The sequence below is a fragment of the Lytechinus variegatus genome, chromosome 14, assembly GCF_018143015.1.
Source record: "Lytechinus variegatus isolate NC3 chromosome 14, Lvar_3.0, whole genome shotgun sequence".
In the NCBI taxonomy this organism is placed as follows: domain Eukaryota; kingdom Metazoa; phylum Echinodermata; class Echinoidea; order Temnopleuroida; family Toxopneustidae; genus Lytechinus; species Lytechinus variegatus.
In genome coordinates this window covers 32,638,889-32,657,935 of record NC_054753.1, presented here as the reverse complement: position 1 = coordinate 32,657,935, position 19,047 = coordinate 32,638,889, and the positions used below count along the sequence as shown (strand labels likewise).

Here is a 19,047-nt window from a genome sequence, read left to right as displayed (position 1 = left end):
TCAATGTTTTTTTCCATCTGCAAGAGCAGTACGCATTTTTGCTTGCATGCAGCTTGAGCACGGTAATAAGCGTGCGCGCTATGCATTTTATTAGGAAATGTATTGTTTTTTTCACAGAATACAATTTTTCATTTGAACAGGTCTGTAATACAGTGTTCGCGGTTGTAGCATGGACGTAGTTTGTTGTTACACTACAGTATGCTGTAAATTATGTATTCAAAAGTGGAGAGGTAAAACAAACACACACTTATGTGAGTGAAAGGAAGCACTGCTCTCAAGGGGTAAAACAAGGTTGAAAATCTTGAGATACATTCAGATACATGTACATGTATGGTATGTTTTTATATGAAAGATGGTTGCATGCTGTGGTCCTAGATACACATTTTTGTTGTGTGTAATTGTATACAGTTTTCAGACATTTGGGGGTGTATGAAAATCTTCTAGCTCAGTTTTTGTCTTTTACCCCTTCAGATTCATGTAGATTTTGATCAATACTGTTTTGCCCTGATGGCATCTGCAAGTGACCAAACTCAGGTATCCTTGTCATAAAGAAGATTGATCAGTGGATCAAAGATGGTATTTAGACTGTGGGATGGTCGCTAAAATTGTGACTTTTCGTGGGGCGGCAAATGCAACCACGGTTCTTGGACATGATAATATGTAAAATATTATGAGTGAATACATGCAACATGTTGCCATCGCTCAATTCTGCTCCTGACCTCAAAATTAAAATAATAATATGCGAAATCGTACCATTGATTCGACTGGAAATTCCGCCATTCACCCCGTGTGTTAAGGACTTCCGCGAACACGCGCAAGCGTGTAGAATGCATGTAACCTCGTTCGCGTTTATTTTTTATTCGTTGTAGAATATACGATGGCGGATAAGATGTCGTCGTGTTTTGACAGCGAAAAATAACGATTTACCAATAGCAAATATATGCTACATGCACGTCTTACCCAAGGAAAGAGGGCCAGTAAATTTCTTTCAAGTAAAGAGCTAGAACAAATCTAAGCCTTTGCTGCATTCGTGTGTAGACTACCTGGGACTTCAGAATAAAAATAACCAATTTCATGGTTATTTTCCTTTTTTATACAGTTTTGAATTTTAGTTCTCATTTCTTTTGTATGTTCTTCATCTATTTTACATCACAACCAGTGAAAAACTAATTTCCTTTATTGACAAAAGGTTATTCTATTTAACCTGGATCTCACATACATATAACAAGAGTGTCGCTTAGACACAGAAAATGGAGTTATTGGTCAAGCAAGAATAGTGGAAGGTGGCGACTTCACCTGTGACCTTCTGACCTCAAAATCAAAAGAATTCCTGGGATCTATGCTAGTATCATACACACTGAATTAAACTAAAGTTGTCGGGTTTAAATAGACTGCAGAAGGGTAAGATGTAAACCTGTCACTGTGACCTTGTCCTTTGACTTTTGACGGACACCGAGCATGATACATGTACCATAATACGTCCCGTAGAACGGGCATATAATAATAATAATAATAATAATATGTCCATTTATATAGCGCAGTTACTATGTGCATATACTCAACTGCGCTTTGATACTTGGTATCATATTATTACCCCGGCTGTAGCTGAGCTGCCATATTAATAGGCGCTAAAGCGTTCAAGGAAAAATCCTACCGGGTACCCATTTACCTCACCTGGGTCGAGTGCAGCACAATGTGGATAAATTTCTTGCTGAAGGAAATTACGCCATGGCTGGGATTTGAACCCACGACCCTCTGTTTCAAAGTCCGGAGACTAATCCACTGGGCCACAACGCTCCACAAAATATAAAAATGAAGTGACATTAAAAAAGTCGTCATAAACGGGGCACACCCCATTTGCTTAATCTGGGGGGGGGGGGTATTTGAAAAAGATAATGTCATGTATAAAAACAAACATCAACAGATTATTCTATTTCATCCTGGATTTTTATTCTTTCTCCACCTATCTGTCTAACAAAGAAACCAATAGTTTCATTCAATAATAAACATAAAATTGCTAGAATAAAAATTTAAGGTCATCCTGTCATTTGTATGTTTACACAAGAATCAATACTATCATGGTCACCATGTACTCTCTCCTCGTCATCATTATCATACTTGTTACATGCTTCATCACATATATGCATACAAGAGTCAAATTTTGTGCGTGTATTAACAGGTTAAAAATCATGGATATAAATGTACATTATTTTCAAAACGTTTGATGTTGGACTACACAGTTGGTTTAAAATGGAATCTCCAACTGATATAACTTGGATAGTTAGTATACAGTATGCCTGCTTGTTTGACCTAAGACCTAAAAAAACATTGTGTTGCCCTCGGTAGTCTGACCCACAGTAATGAAATAAATGCAAACAAACGGATCACCATTTTATCTGCATGTATTGTTGTTTATGATTAAATTTTTGCAGACACAAAATAGTTTAAATGCAATGTTTTGGTGAGAGACTGTCAGAGTTAGGCTGATGGTTTGCTTAAATTTGTATTCAGTGGCTTCAAAAACTCTTTAATATGTGTTTGGACAAGTTTTTACTGGATAGTATACATGTAGATCATCTCATGCAGATCATCCCTAGCATGGTTATCTTTAGGCAGCACACCTGCAAAGGCATTTTTTGTTGTTCAACCAAACATCCAAATTCTGGCTTCTTAGGGCAACATAACAAATTTTTAGGCCTTGTTCTCTCATGTATATAAGCCAATTGCAACACTACTCATGGTGCTATAAAATAGTACGTCCATCAGGAAAAGCAATCTATCATCTGGTAACGATGGCATGATATCTTCAGATATTTTGTTTGGAGAATACCAAATATAGAGAGTATAAAAGGGTCAAATGAAGAACCCAGTGGAATGCGATGAATCATCTGTGACATTTTGTATAATATTAGAATTTGAGAAACGTACTGTAGAGCGCAGACTGGAAAAAAATTGAAAGATTTGGATTTGGCTGTTATGATGTCGGCCATGATGGTCGATTTACAAAATCTGAATTTGAACAATAATTTGAAGAAAAACAACCATACATGTTTTGTAAAAACTTCTACGATTATGTAGGCCTTTTTTGTAATTTTATTTTGTAAATTTATAATGATAATTGAACTGTTGTATATAAGGAAAATTATTATGGAACTAAGTTCTGAAAGTGAGCAAATTCAGCAGGATGCTGATGTTTTGTTAATTGATTATGACTTTGAAGGTGTAATGCAAATAATTATTTTGGCTGTATATAGTTTCATTACTTTCATAATTCATATTATTATGATACCCATGTAAAGTACTTGTATGTTGTATCTTTGTATCATACTGGTATGTCTTAGCATTCATGAACATATGAAATTAAAGAAGGTCACCCTGACGAAAGTTACTTTCAATAAAAGCGAAAAAAGGGGGGGGATGTTGGTGAAGAGGAAAATCTGTCAAAGAAAAAAAGAGAGTTATGAATTTTTTAGGTTTTTGTTATTTTTAATGTCATACTTGAGCACTTGAGCAGCTATCCCATTCATGTGTAAAGTATAAATTCCTTAAATTTAATTTTCTTAATGGAAAATGAATACAGAAGTATGAAATGATGTGTCTGATGATATACATCCATCCACCCCACAAATTTTGAATATCAATTTCAATTTAAAAAACAACTTTTTTCTTTATTCATATCACAAAACTTGAGGAGCTGCTCGTCTGCAGTCACAAAACAAACTTAACTTGCTTCTACAGTATTTTCTGACAGATTTTCATCAATCCTTCACCAATATTTATCTTCATTTGCTGCTTGTATTAAAATCAAGTTTGATATTGATAACTAGAGTGAACTTCCCTTTAAAGTACTCTGTTAACAATTAAAAGTTCTATCTGATACTTGCATGGAATATAATCGGTCATCTGGTCGCTCTCTCCTCATTTCAGAGGTGTGAGAGTTAAGCTTTTTAATAGCTGATTTAAAGATAAATTCCAGTTTTGGTAACGATCTCAAAATGACTTTTGACAGAATCTGATATAATGACCACCCAAGTGTCTGTTTGTATGAATAAAAAATATGTGCCAAAGGATTCTGGAAGAAATTGTGTAATTGCTGAGAAATAAGCAAAATAAGCGCAGATTCGGTCACTTCCGTCTGGTCTTTATTCCAGCAATATTAATACACTGTCCCACGTGTGCCTATCTGTGTTGGTGATCTTCTGTGTGAACATTTTTCAGCGTAGATTTCAAGATTTCACAAAGTTCAGCTTATGTAAGTGTACCAGATCTAGATCCTCGATTACATTCTGACAATTAAGCCTGGTTTTACAGACTTTCTCTTGAAATCAGTGTTTACTGCAACTACTGGCATTTCTCTTTAAGCTTTCGGGGATTTCATTTCAGCTTGTTCTAAACTATCCTTTGTACAAAAGTATGGGAGCTCTTTCAATTTCATTGTTTTCAGTTCAGTTTGTTTGTGATCTCTCAAACCCCTGTTTGTTGGATCCCTAATTCAATGTCACTATTTCAATTTTCTCCTAAAGGATAATACATTTGATGAATATTCATTTAAAAAGACCAGTCACAGAATTATATTGCCTGTACCAAAGGGATGCTACAATGGGGTATCAGAAAAAAAACGAGTCATGTTATGTAAGCACCCATCATACACTATACTCCTGGTGGGTGTTTCATAAAGCTGTTCGTAAGTTAAGAGCGACTTTAAGAACGACTGGTGATCCCTTCTTGCAGTAAGTTGCATATTGCATTAGCGACGGTTTAGCACATTAGAAAGTATCACCAGTCGTTACGAACAGCTTTATGAAACTGCACCCTGGGGAGAATTGTTAATAGATGTACAGATGTAGTTAATTCTTTGTAGATTACAAGGAAATTGAGTTGATGACCTTATACTTTAATATTTGGAAAATTATAAGCAGACATACATGTATGTAATATTTTGTGGAAAGAAAATCTTTCAATTGAGAGTTTAAAGTATATAATATTCTTTGTTATTTCATGATTGGATACAATAAATACATCTGTGCATGTACGTTTTTAGATTTTTTTCTTGTTAATGGTGTGCGTTGACTCATAATAACAGTGAAGTGGTTGTTCTAATCGCTTCAAGGAGGATCAATTAAATCTAGGCTTAGTTTGCATCTTCATCAGAACAAAATAACACAAAAGCTTGGAAGTTTACATGGCGAGGTTTGTTATCGTGCCATTTAAAAGTTATGTTGTCATGGCAAGATAAAAAAACTACATTACAACATACATGCATATCAATTTGAACAATAATCTTGCCATGTCAGCATATTGCTATTAAAACTTACAATGATAAGATGAGTTTATCCATTTTGTCAGGAAGATGGTATTGCCCTGTAGCATGGACCTGTCCACAGTTATTCTATTGTTACTGGGGGTGCTGAGCATTGTCACAGCACCCCCAGTAACAATAGATAATTCTTGGTGGCCAGGTCCATGCCCTGTAGGAACCTTGGTCATACTCTTAAAGGAATGGTCCAGGCTGAAATATATCTATAATAGAGTAAAATTCACAGAGCAAAATGCTGAAAATCTCATCAGATTCGGATACCAAATAACGACGTTATTGAAGTCTAAAGTTTATCAATATTTTGTGAAAACAGTTATACGCACATCGTCATGAATATTCATTAGGTGGACCGATGATGTCACATCCCCACTTTCCTTTTTCTTATGTTCTTACATGAAATCATTAATGTTTCTTTATTTCACAAATGTGTCTCCATTATGAAATAAATTGCGGCCATAAATAATTGAGTGCACTTTAATCAGTTGTCAATTCAATTGTTTAAGTTCTTGGTATAAAAATTTTGAATAAACCTAATTTCATATAATAAAATACAAAATAAACAAGTGGGGATGTGACATCATCAGCCCATCTAATGAATATTCATAAAACATGCCTAGAACTGTTTCACCGAAATAATGCAAATCTTTGAAATTCAACATCTTTGTTATTTGCTATCCGATTTTGATCAAATTTTCACCATTTTGCTTTGTAAATGTAACTAATTATTGAGGTATAGATATCTCCAGCCTGGACCTCACTTTAATCATATTAAACCCAAGCAATTAAGATGAGGAAGGGCAGTATGTTCAGCACTTGTAAAGGGTATTGTTTCCTATTTGTTTAGGGTATGCCATGGCATGTATCTGTGTTGGTGACCAATTTGGATCACAGATCAATGAACTGCTATGTGTATGAACTATAATTTCTCACCAATCTGTCAATGTTGCATTTTAAAGACATCTGCATCAACTGCTAATAATCTATTGCATCTCTTCATAGAAATGTATAATCAACCGGATGTACACTTTTATGAATTTAAACTTGCACTTTGATGCCCTTCTTTCATGGATTTTGCCGGAGGTATAGTGAAGACCTGAGTGTTGAGGGTGGTTTTCTTGATTATCAATAGTCAGAACCTTGCCTGTGAACAGTTTTAGCACATTGGTATGAATTCAAATTTAGAGTTCAATATTTATTTTTATCTCCTCAGATTCATGAGGCATTTGAGATCCATACATTCACACTGATGGCATCAGACATGGAAAGTAGTGTGAAGAATAAGATTGTTCAGTGGATCAAAGACGGTGTTGATTTGGTGTCCCTCACTGAAGGAGGAGAGATTGGGGATGCAGAGGATGTGAGGCAGTACCTTGCTTCTTCAAGTGATCCTTCTTGTGTTAACAGATGTAATCACTTGGGACAAACACCCCTGATGATCGCCTGCAAAAATAGACAGAAAGACATTGTTAATCTCTTGTTGGAAGCTGGAGCTGACCCTAACCTGACTTGCACTGTCAGTGGTAGCACTGCTCTTCATTATGCCTGTCAAGGGGACAAACCTATGATTTCCATATGTCGGACTAAAATAAAGTACCCAAAACAGGAGCTTCAAAGAATTATTGATATCATTGAAATTCTGATCCACAATGGAGCAATCTTGCAAATGAATGATGATGGATTGAGTCCTGTTTGTGTGGCAGCTCTAAACAGCTTCAAAGATGTGGTGGAGTACTTTTCATCAAAAAGTGAAATTCCAGTGCCTCCTGGAGACATGGTCAAGGCATATGAATTGTTGGGAGTTTCACAAGCACTCTTTGATGTATACCATTTAGTTGATGCATGTCACTCCTTTCACCTTGCTGCATCTTCATGGAAACATCCTGGAAATGAGAGTGATTTATCTTCACTTCATGTTGACTGTGCCCTCGACAATTTCTTTACTCACATGACAACTCTTGTTCTAAATGGTGTTCTGAGGAGTAAGATCAGGCGGAAGGCATTTACTATCGGTATTAAGTCCATACCTGACAATGCAAAAGTTAAATATGATTTCTGGCGATTTACATCCAGTTACACTGATCCAGCTTTCTTTGAGATTGGTTCAGAAGAGGGCTACAATCTCCTGTTGTCTTTGGTAAGGAAAGAAATGCTTGGGAAATGTCCACTTGGAACTGTCCTGGACATGATTCAGAACGCATTGACGTCCAGATTGTCAACATCATTAGGGGTGAAGTTCATTCCAAGGTTGTTGCAGGTATACGCAGAGGGATTCCAAGGAGATAGCGGGATGCTCAGAGAGAAAAGACCAGAGATCTTAGAACTATTGGGAGGTCTGTTGTTCAACTTTGCATACTACCAATCACAAGCAAAATATCTTGAGGAAGTGCTGTCATATGTCAAGGATATTCTGCATTGCATGAAGATGTATGCTGAAGATGGCTGTCCAACAATTGGTGACCGTCCAATATCAGTCATCTCTGTTTTCTTTGAAAACATGGCCAATACAATGTTTGACGATATGTATTGTGGGCAGACCAAGGAAGTAAGGAATCGATTGAAGTATGTCATTTTCGGTCTCCTCTTCCACAACGGCTATGATCCTGCTTCAGATTCTTCATTACTAGAAACACTGGTGAAGATTGTTGCTGTGGCCCATGATAGAGATTTCATTATCCCAATTGCCAAGATGCTGATTCGATATGGTTGCCCACCAGACAGTGTTTGCATTGAGCAATCTGAGCAGGATTATCCAGAGGTGATAGAAATGTTGCCTCTTTTGAACCCAACGTCTCCTCCATCTCTTGAGGAGCTAAGCACACAAGTTATCCTGCGCAACAATGTTCCTTACAGAGAAAGACTTCCAAGTTTGCTCTCTGAGAGAATAGATGCGGATATGTACTTCAGACCACCTCCTTCTGATTTAGATTCTTCTGTTTCTTCAGATTCTTCTGAGGAATCAGATGAAGACTGAGAGATAAATATCAACAATGGACGCCCGGTTCCCTTAGAAGGATTGTTGAGAATCTAACTGATCATGGTCTGAATCACTCACTAGTTGTATTATTTAATCATGTTTGAATAAATGATAAGACCAAGTGAACAGTCAATGTAGCAATCTGGTACAGCCCTGAAATGTCTCAACTTAATTTGAATTTCCCTGACTCTATGAAGTCTTTAATTTAAATGACTGACCAACATCAAACCATTTAAGTCTTTAAGTTAAATTAGACATTGTGCTCTATGCATCATTTTGAAAAATAATTACCCCCCCAAAAAAAAAAATGTTATCCTCGAGACTTTTTTGTGTCAGATGAACCTTGCCTGTTATGGCTTACTTTTTGTAAGCATGCAGATTTAGCTTGCTCTATTCTGCCTCCATCAACCAGCTATATGTAATGTATATTTTGATTGGAATTGAAATATATGTTGATGCCCATCACTGATTGTCTGATCTACAGTGCATTAAATGTTTATCACGAGACATTCTTGAGTTTAAGTATAATTCTTCCCAAAGAACTCACCAACCCTACAAGTTCAATTGAAGGGGAGTTCACTCTTACAAATATATCATGAAAATAAAAATATAATATAAAATATTGGTGAAGGTTTGCGCAAAATCCAGTAAAGATTTTAAAAGTTATAAGGATTGAAATCCTGCGCATTTTATATATGTTATATTTGTGACATCATATGCTAGCAGCTTCCCCATATAATCTACAAGTAGTGAAAAAAACTAAATGAAATGCCTTTTTCTCAAAAAATAGAAAATAGTTTTCATCCTATGCCCTGTATATCATCACAAATTATTTTACACCCGCTCCAGAAAAAAAAAGAAATTTGATGCATGATTAAACGAGAATCGTAATTTTAGTGTAGCATTTTTCTCTCACGTGCATAGCAGAGTGAGACTATAGGCGCCGCTTTTCAGACGACGGCGGCGTCAAAATCAAATCTTAACCTTAGGTTAAGTTTTTTAAATGACATCATAACTTAGAAAGTATATGGACCTAGTTCATGAAACTTGCCCATATGGTTAATCAAGAATTGCTGAACATCCTATTAGAGTTTCATGTCACATGACCAAGGTCAAAGGTCATTTAGGGTCAATGAACTTAGACCATGTTGGGGGAATCAACATCAAAATCTTAACCCGAGGTTAAGTTTTTGAAATGTCATCATTACTTAGAAAATATATGGACCTAGTTCATTTAACTTGGACATAAGGTTAATTAAGTATCACCAAACCTCCTGCATGAGTTTCACGTCACATGACCACGGTCAAAGGTCATTTATGGTCAATAAACTTTGGCTGATTTGGGGGTATCTGTTGAATTACAATCAAAACTTAAAAAAGTTTTTGGATCTGATTCATGAAACTTGAACATAATAGTAGTCAAGTATCACTGAACATCCTGTGCGAGTTTCAGGTCACATGATGAAGGTCAAAGGTCATTTAGGGTCAATGAACTTTGGCCGAATGGGGGTATTTGTTTAATTACCATCATAACTTCGGAAGCATGTTGGTCTAGTTCATTAAACTTGGACATATGAGTAATCAAGTATCACTGAACATCCTGTGCGCATTTTAGGTCACATGACCATGGTCAAAGGTCAATGAACTTTGGCTACAATGGGGGTATCTGTTGAATTACCATCATAACTGCAAGTTTATTGATCTGACTTTTGAAACTTGGACATAAGAGTAATCAAGTATCACTGAATATCCTGTGCAAGTTTCAGGTCACATGATCAAGGTCAAAGGTCATGTGAGATCAATGAACTTTGGCCGCATTGGGGGTATTTGTTGAATTACCATCCTATCTCTGTAAGTGTATTGGTCTAATTCATAAAATGTGGAAAGAAGAGTATCACTGAACATCTTGTGCGAGTTATAGTAGTTTTCAAAGTCAGCACTGCTACTATGTTGAATCGCGTGATGCAGGTAAGACGGCCAGAGACATTCCACTTGTTAGTTTTTCTTAGCAGGTGTGCTTGTGAGAGTCAGAGTAATGATATGGTACCTGTTACATGCAAGGGGGTGAGATAGGGTAAGACTGGGTTAAAGGGACATTTTTTGTGTGTTCTCTTACAAATTATGTATTCACCCCACCCTCCACCCCCCCCCCCCCCTTTCTCCTGGATGGTATTCAAAACTTAAATGCCAAGTGACTGATGAGTCTTTCTTTTCCGTTGAATGATTATAAACTTGACTAATTATGGTGATTTATTGGATAATTTATTGAAAAAGCTGAATGTTTGATTGATAACTTATTCAAAAAGATTATTGTTTGATCACTTTGATTGCATGGGTTTATTTACTAACAAATTGTTGATTGAATGATTGATAGGTAAAAGTTGATGACCGAATTTTCAGAATTTATCAAATAGACAGTCCACTATTAACTATCAAATAGACAGTCCACTATTACCTTAATAATAATGAAATAGCGAGCAGTCTCAGTCTCAACAGGAGGGGGAGGGACGGACCTGTAGGAGTGAGGCTAAACGTTCTGTTGACCCTTTTCCCATCAGCTTACTTCACCCACTGACGTCGTTTCTTACCCCTATTCTCCTGACTCCAATGAACACACTGCTGAGACCCACATTGTAAAGTTAAACTGCTGCCCTAAAGATTGCAATTCATGCTCATGCATGGAATTTCAGTTTGATAGTTCATAAAAATTTGCTTGAACAATTTGAATTGATAATGACCATTAATTTATCACAGCATCCTCAATTTTGAAAGTTCTAAGGGACTCGCCCCTCAAAAACTGAAAGAAATGGGAAGGCTAATAATTCCTGCCCGCCCTAATTTTCATACCCTTTGTTTAAGTGGGCAGTGCACACTCGAGCACGAATAGTTTTCCAACTTTTTGTTGTCTTCTGAAAGTTTACTTTCCATATATACAGGTATTTTCCCCCAAGGTGACATATTTTTTGTTTGGTAGCCCTTTCAAAAGTGTATAGTATTTTAGACACACTGTATATTGGTAATTACAGTATAAATTGCGATTGTATTTTCATTAGTTCACAGCAGATGTGCTGCCAGCTTGTTATTTTTTTTTTTTTGGGGGGGCCACTTTGTCAAAACTCTGATTCTTATTGATATATTGGTGGTAGATTGTGTCGACATATGCCTCTTTTAAAATTTGATAACCAACAAACAAAACTAAAGAGAAAATGAAATTGTACATGAAATGGTTATTCAGGCTGAAAATAGTTTGAATAAATTCACCAAGCAGAATGCTGATAATTGCATCAAATGTTGCATTTGGATTGGTAATGAAGTTGTCATAAATCCACACCATGTAATGAAACTAATTGTTGAATGTCAAATATGACTCCAATCATAAATATAGATGCAAAGTCAATACAGATTGTCAAGAAATAGATGTTCAGTCTGTGAGGTCCAGAACATTCTCACCTGAGCCCTTGGGCGCTCCCCTCACCATGCTCCAGGCATATACTCGACAACAAATATGTAATAGAAGGGTTTAGGATATAGGAAAAAAGAGGGTTTAATTATTGGGAAGGGGAAGGTAGTTCTTTGTTCTGTGATTAGTGGTTTTCTGAAAGTATTATCAATTAGAGCTTTATGGGTTGAGATTAAATCAATGAATAAGGGTTCTTAGACAGGGGATCTGGATATCAAAGGTAATTATTTGATTTAAGATTTTGAGACTAATGGCTTAATGAGGGCAAAGCTAATGAGCATGGTTAGCTCAATTGCTTGTCAAGTTGACATACCTGTTTGGATAACTAAGTTGTAAGTCAAAATCATCAGTGGAAGATTGTTATACCTACCACATATAAGGGTTAATAATATAGTAGTCCTTAATGTGAGTATCATTAACATAAACTACTAGCATATTCTCAGCCAAGCTGGACACTTGTCATGCAGGCTCTGACCCTTTGATCATATTGCACAGTGATAAAAAAGTTGAATTAATTGCGAAACATGAATTATGTATTGCAATCAGATTATATTATAATGTTCAATAAGGTTAACACATAATGAAGCAAAGCAGTGAGATTAGTATGTTTATGTACAGTAAGTAAAATGTAACATTCTCAAAATAAATAACCCTTTCCAGTCTCATGTGCACTCCTGGGCCCATTTCATAAAAGACTTGCAAATGTACCTTTGCCATAATGACAACTACCATGGCAATAGGGCTCAGCAGCCAATCATAATCAAGGTTTCAATGGTAGGTGCCAAGTTACAACAGTTGCAAGTTCTTTATGAAATGGGCCTCTGTTCAAAACAAATCAATCTCCACTGCTCCTCTATATAGAAAATAGAATAAAACTAAATGAATAAAGGTGAACACAAAATAACTGAGATGTACCACTTTAAATCTTTGAAGGTCAAGTCCACCCCAGAACAATGTTGATTTGAATAGAGATAGATCAAACACAACACTGAAAATTTAATCAAAATCAGATGTAAAATAAGAAAGTTATGACATTTTTAAGTTTCGCTTGTTTTTCACAAAAGTGTTCTATGCACAACTCAGTGTTATGCAAATGAGAGAGTTGATGATATCCCTGACTCACTATTTTGTTTTTTATTGTTTGAATTATGCAATATTTCAATTATTTCACTTAACAATGTTGAGAAAATTAGAATATTAGAAATAATGATTGGATGACGTCATCATTCTCCTCATTTGCATACCAACCAGGATTTGCATGTAACTATTTTGTGAAATTAAGAAGAACTTCATAATATCATAACTTTCTTATTTTACATCCAACTCTGATATTTTCAGTGCCATGCTTGTTGGAATTTTCTCTTTTATTTCAAATCAACTTTTTGGTTGGGTGGACTTGTCTTTTCAAAATAATCAAATTTCAACCAATCAAATACAAGGAAAAGGTATGGCCCACAAAATAAACTAACCTCTTTTAAATAAGAACCAATGAAAGCGTAGAACAGTGATCATGATGTGGAACTGAATACTAAGAACTAAACAATGAGGCCATGTGGAGAAAGAATAAGGGAAAACTAGGAAGCATGACTGAAGGGAAAATGAATGAGAGAATGGAATGCAATGAACCTGGTGTTGCTATGGGGATGGTGAAGATGGAATAAAGGATGATCTCATGACTTGGGATGTTAATAAACCAATTGTACAGAATAATGTATGGAAACCAAAATGTGTATTAAAATGATATGAATCAAGTTTGAATATACTTTGGTTGGTGTGGAAGCGCCGTGGTGTAGTGGTTCTGACTCTCACCTTGTAATCAGAGGGTCGTGTGTTCGAATCCCACCATGGCCTAGCACCCTTTGGCAAGGTGTCAATCCACAATTTGCCACTCTCTACCCAGGTGTTAAATGGGTACCCGGTAGGATGTGAAAGTCTGTGTAATATGCCTAGCAACGTAGTCTTGGAACTCTTGTTGAAATGCTCTCCAGGGAGTGGAGAAGGTACATACATTGTATGCGGGCATGCAAGATCTGATGACTGGGGTAATAATATATCTGTAAAGCACTTAGAGACATAGTTCCGATGTGTTAAGCGCTATATAAATGCAGAATATCATTTTTATTACCGGTAAATACAAATAGGGCATGTTTAAGCTTCCACTTTCTAGGCCAGAATCGGTGATTTCATACTTGATTATATAGCTCAAAACACAGATGTGTCCATGTTTATATTCATTTAAAGGACGTTTCAGACACATCACTTCTTTGGTCACATTATATTTATGATGATGCACAATTCTCAAAGCGGTGGGAATCGATCGTGTTCCCATACATGTGCAGTGTGACTTTGTACATGTATCTCCATGGTTTTTTAAATCTTGGTTTATTTGTTTTAAAATCTGATTGCATAATGGCTAGAAAATATAATTTGCATCAAAACGTAAATCCTTTTTGCAATGTGACCATGTATATATCCAAAACATTTCATCCACCATCCCGGGGGGGGGCCACTTACATTGACGAGTGGATACCATGCGCGACCAAAAAAAACACGTAAAAAGGATGTCTTTTTCACGATAGGGCACGTTACGTACGTAACGTGATAAGGGTGTCAAAAACACAAAAATAATGAAAAAAGGGTATCTATTTCGCTAGGAAAATTACGTGTTTAGGGTCGAATTTGCGGGGATAATAAAACAAAATTAAAATGTTTTATAATAAAGGATGTCCTTTTTTCCCCAACACTTCGTGTTTAGAGTACGGTTTGCACGAGGTGTAGAATGTGGGGTCGTACTAAACCAAATAAGTTGAAGCCGACGACCGAAGGACCCGTAACAATAAAACATTCCTGTACTTGTTTAGGGGTTCATTTCAGGGAATATTTGCCAAGAGTATCGTTTTGTCTTCAATACTTGTTAAGGGTAGGGTTTCACACGCCAATACTTGTTAATGGGTGCATTTTCATAATATGGGTGTTTAGGGTGCTTTTCGAGACCCCATGGTCACGCATGGTATCCACTCGTGAATGGAAGTGCCCCCCCCCCCCCCGGGTCCACCATGCAGCCTAAACATCATAACCACCAAATGAACATATCACCATTTATTGATCATTGGTAATTATAAGGACGGATATTCATCTTGGGTTCAATCTTGACCATATTGGTTAAGCCTATAAAGGCTACCGGTATCTGAGAAAAACAATTGCTTGTTATAGACCAAGTCTATATAATTCTAAAAGAACACCCCCCCCCCTTCCCTTATGAAGTTTGCAATTGGATAAAAATCAAGACCCGGGGGGGCACTTACATTGACAAGTGGATACCATGGGCGACCCAAAAACATGTAAAAAGGATGTCTTTTTCAAGATAGGGCACGTTACGTAATAAGCGTGTCAAAAACACTAAAATAATGAAAAAAGGGTATCTATTTTTGCTGTATAGGAAAGCTACATGTTTTGGGTTAAATTTGCAAGGGTATACAAAAAAATGTTTTTAATATAAAGGATGTACTTGTTGCCCCAACAGCCAACATTATGTGTTTAGAGTCCAGAGAGGTGTGGGAGGTGGGGCCGTGCTAAACCCAATTATGTAGATAAAAGGTAAAACCAACGTCCGTGACGTATACCCGGTAACAATTAAAATATTGCTCTATTTGTTCCACATAGGGAATAATTTCCAATTAGGGTATCGTTTTGTTTCCAATACTTGTTAAAGGTAGGGTTCCACACGCCAATAATTGTTAAGGGATGCATTTTCAGAATAAGAAAAAGACTTGTTTAGGGTGCCTTACGAGACCCCATGGTTGCGTATAGTATCCACTGGTCAATGGAAGTGCCCCCCTCCCATGACTATTTTGGTGATCATTCTACATACAGACTTTGTTATTAACTTCATTCTGTAAAGTGTATTTTTTATAATTTCTTTTTGTGTACAGATTCTTCAAGTTTGGTGCAGATGATGACCAATCATGAGCAAGAAGAAGAAAGACGGCCAAAGAGATCCCATCAACCTTGCCTCTATTATGATTGAAGTACGTGAATCCCGAGATACATGTCTCGTACTCAGTGTGGCCAGAATTAAATCACTCTGTTCTACTCGCGACGTGGATGTGAATTCTAGGAACCACCTTGGATGATCACCGCTGATGATTGCATGTATGCACACAAACAATGAATTGGTTAGCTTTCTACTGAAGCATGGTGCAGACCCGAATGCTACAAGCACCAAAGGGGGTAACACACCTATGCATTTTGCATCAATAGGATGCAATTGCTGCTGCTTGTGGGGAGAAAGCTGTCACTTATTTGATAGCTACCTTAACAAGGTGGCCAAGAAGCCAAGAACAGACATGATGAGAAACCTGATCAGTCATGGAGCAACCCTGCAGTGTAATTCTGATGGGTTGGATCCCCCATCTTTTGCTGCACGACACAAATTCAAGGCTTCTGTGGACTTTTTCGTGAATAGGGGTACATGTAGATTAAAGGTACCCTCTGAACAGAAAGCACGAGCTTGTGAAATCTATGCTGTGGTAGTTGCATTGACTATGGGCTATTGCAAAGCTGATGATGTAACTCCTCATGAATATCTCTGTAAAGCGTTTGCTATCCGGAAGGGAAGTGGAGTGCCAGTACCAGATCAGGAGAGAGTAGGAATAGCCAATCATTTTTCCTTATTTAGAATGAAGGCATGCACCACCGAAAAGGATTGGCAACAAATTCAATCTGACAATTGGGCTGTAAGAATACAGTGCTTCCTAGTTGCATGTAGAGTGTTACCAGTGGAAAAGAGGGACATATATCTCTTTCCAAGACTTCTAACCCATGGACATGATTGTTATCTCTTTTCCAAAGGAAATGAACGGCGTTCTGAGGGTACTCAAATATTTGAGGAAGCAGTCCAATGGGAATTGAAATCCACCACGGCCAAGCTGGGGAGTGTCTTGAAGATGATCCTTAATGTCCTCTACGTCATTTTCTTTGTTAGGCGAGATATTCAGCTAAGACATGACCTTTTTGGGGAGTGCTACAAGCTTCTTGAACTTTGTCTTCAAGAATTCACAGAACTCTCAGATTCTCATCTACACAAGTTTGCAACAGAGTTGGCCCATGATCACCTTGGAGCATTCCTCTATCATGTTCCTCTCTATGATTTCTCCATGTCAAAGGAAATGTTCAAGTCACTTCTTCAAGTCTTTGGACGTATGATTTGTATGATGAGAAGAAGATGTGGAAGAAGTTCCCCATCAGTTACCCACTATATCATGGATAGGATGACTCAAATACTCTTGGACTCTGATAGTAAGGGTACATTGAAAGAAAACCGTGTGAAGCTGCTCATATCAGCTCTAGTTCAGTGTGAAGATGCGACACAGATAAGTGACAGTGGTAATTCAATGTTGCATCCTTTGTTCAATATTATCACTTATGATCTGTATCCATTGTTACTCCGGGATGTGTCTCTTATCCTTATCCGCAATGGATGTGATCCTGATGTTTGCAATGCTGATGGTAAGACTGTAAAAGAGATGCTTGGTAATTATGTATTCTTTGATCCAAACTCACCCAAGGACAAACAAGTGGTGACTGTCATCTCTCCACCAACAGAAGTTTTGAGATTGGAAGAGATAGCAGCTAGGACAATCTTGCGTCACAAGATACCCCATGAAGGTATTCTACCGAGACACCTGTCTGTCATGGTTAGAGGAGAAACTGAACCAGACGCCGAGCTCTTTCTTTCAAGTCCTCCAAGATTTAATTTTAAGTATGGTGATTGGGATTACGATGATGAGAGTTTGGACAAGTCTGATGATGAGAGTTTGGATGAGTCTGATGATGATGATGATGATGATGATAGTTGGGATGGCGAGAATGATGATTAGGAATATGTGGAGCATTTGCTTGTCACAGTGTCAATAAGGAGAATTGCTATGTGGAAGTCATGGTTAGGATTACTAGTAGCTGAAAAGGAGGAGTAAAGAAGAAAATGATAACTCTTATTTTGAGTTACTATTCCAATTATCAGAGAATTGAATGATAATGTAAGCATTGATCCAGTTCACATCAAATATTTTTAACCACAATTGTAGGCCTACTATGCTTACTTCAACAGCTGCTATACTTATATACTAAAATTGTTTTATTACAGAAGCACGTTGCTCTAAACCAAAAAGGACAATGTGCTAAAAATAGCAGTGTTCTCAAGTTACATTTGTTTTACAGAGAGGTATTTGATGATGACTGCAGTATGAGCCTTTAAAGCCTGTGTATAGCTTTGGTAAAGGGTCAATAATGTGATTGATAATCGAATATCATCTAATATGACAGTCTTACTGAAGCGTACAGACCGTTAGATATTTTTCCAACTGCACTTCTCTGAGAAAATTTCAAATATTCAAATCTTGGATATATAGCGCCCTCTCTTGGCAATGCTTGTTTTAAATTAAATTATTAAATGGGCATTCAAGCACTTATCTTATAAATCTAGTGATTAGATATCCAAAAGTTACAGACAAAGAACATATCTTGAAAGTTTCAGCCCATTCCATGATTTGGAATAGGATTTAATTGAAAGACAAAAACACACAGATATTTTAATTTGATCGGGTGACCCGATCAAGTTAAATTTCTATGTAAAATCGCAAAATTTTTCCTGTAAAACACATTTTCATTTCATATCCTCCACATGATAACTGTTATATGGCATATCCATTCATATTAGCTAGCAATGAATTGGAATAGTGATAGGTGCATTTTGGTGGATTTACCAAAACTATACACAAGCTTTAACATTTGATAATAATAATAGTAGGTATTTGATGATGACTGCTGTATGAGCCTTTAACATATTGATAATAATAATAATAGTAGGCATATTACGGGGTGTTTCACAAAGAGTGACTTAGAGTCACACTGAAAAGCACTCAACCTAATTTCATTGATGACTACATAGTAGTTGACATTATCTGACCAATGCGTTGATGTGTTACAACTTGGAATTTAAGTATGACTTTTTATAAGTCATTGTGAAACAAGCACCCCCAAGACCAGTACAATGCATGGAATACTGAACAACCATGAATGTCAGAAATCTATTCCTTACACAATGGAGTATAATTGTTTGCAGGAATTGTTTACCTCCTCTGAGGGAATCAAGCAGAAAAAGAATTCAAGTGTATATAAAGGCAATTTTCCTTCAAATTCTCTATTTGAAATAACAACATTTAATCTTTCAGATTTGCAAGCAGCATAAAACCTATTTCCATGCAGTATATACTACATGTATTCTACCAAAAGAAA

General features: G+C 36.7%; 1 protein-coding gene across 1 annotated transcript; it reads left to right on the top strand.

The window, feature by feature from the left end:
* The first annotated feature begins 6,137 nt into the window (after nt 1–6,137).
* Nucleotides 6,138–18,077, top strand: LOC121427316. Its single transcript, XM_041623654.1, has 2 exons — nt 6,138–8,283; nt 15,883–18,077. Exons 1-2 carry the CDS (start codon nt 6,564–6,566, stop codon nt 17,628–17,630), a joined length of 3,468 nt encoding a protein of 1,155 aa, XP_041479588.1. The 5' UTR covers nt 6,138–6,563; the 3' UTR covers nt 17,631–18,077.
* Nucleotides 18,078–19,047: the final 970 nt, after the last annotated feature.

Coding starts and splice junctions, on each gene's coding strand:
- LOC121427316 (XM_041623654.1), top strand. CDS start 6,564: ATGGCATCAGACATGGAAAGTAGTGTGAAGAATAAGATTGTTCAGTGG. Junction 8,284..15,882: donor TTCTGAGGAATCAGATGAAG/ACTGAGAGATAA, acceptor ACCACCTTGGAT/GATCACCGCTGATGATTGCA.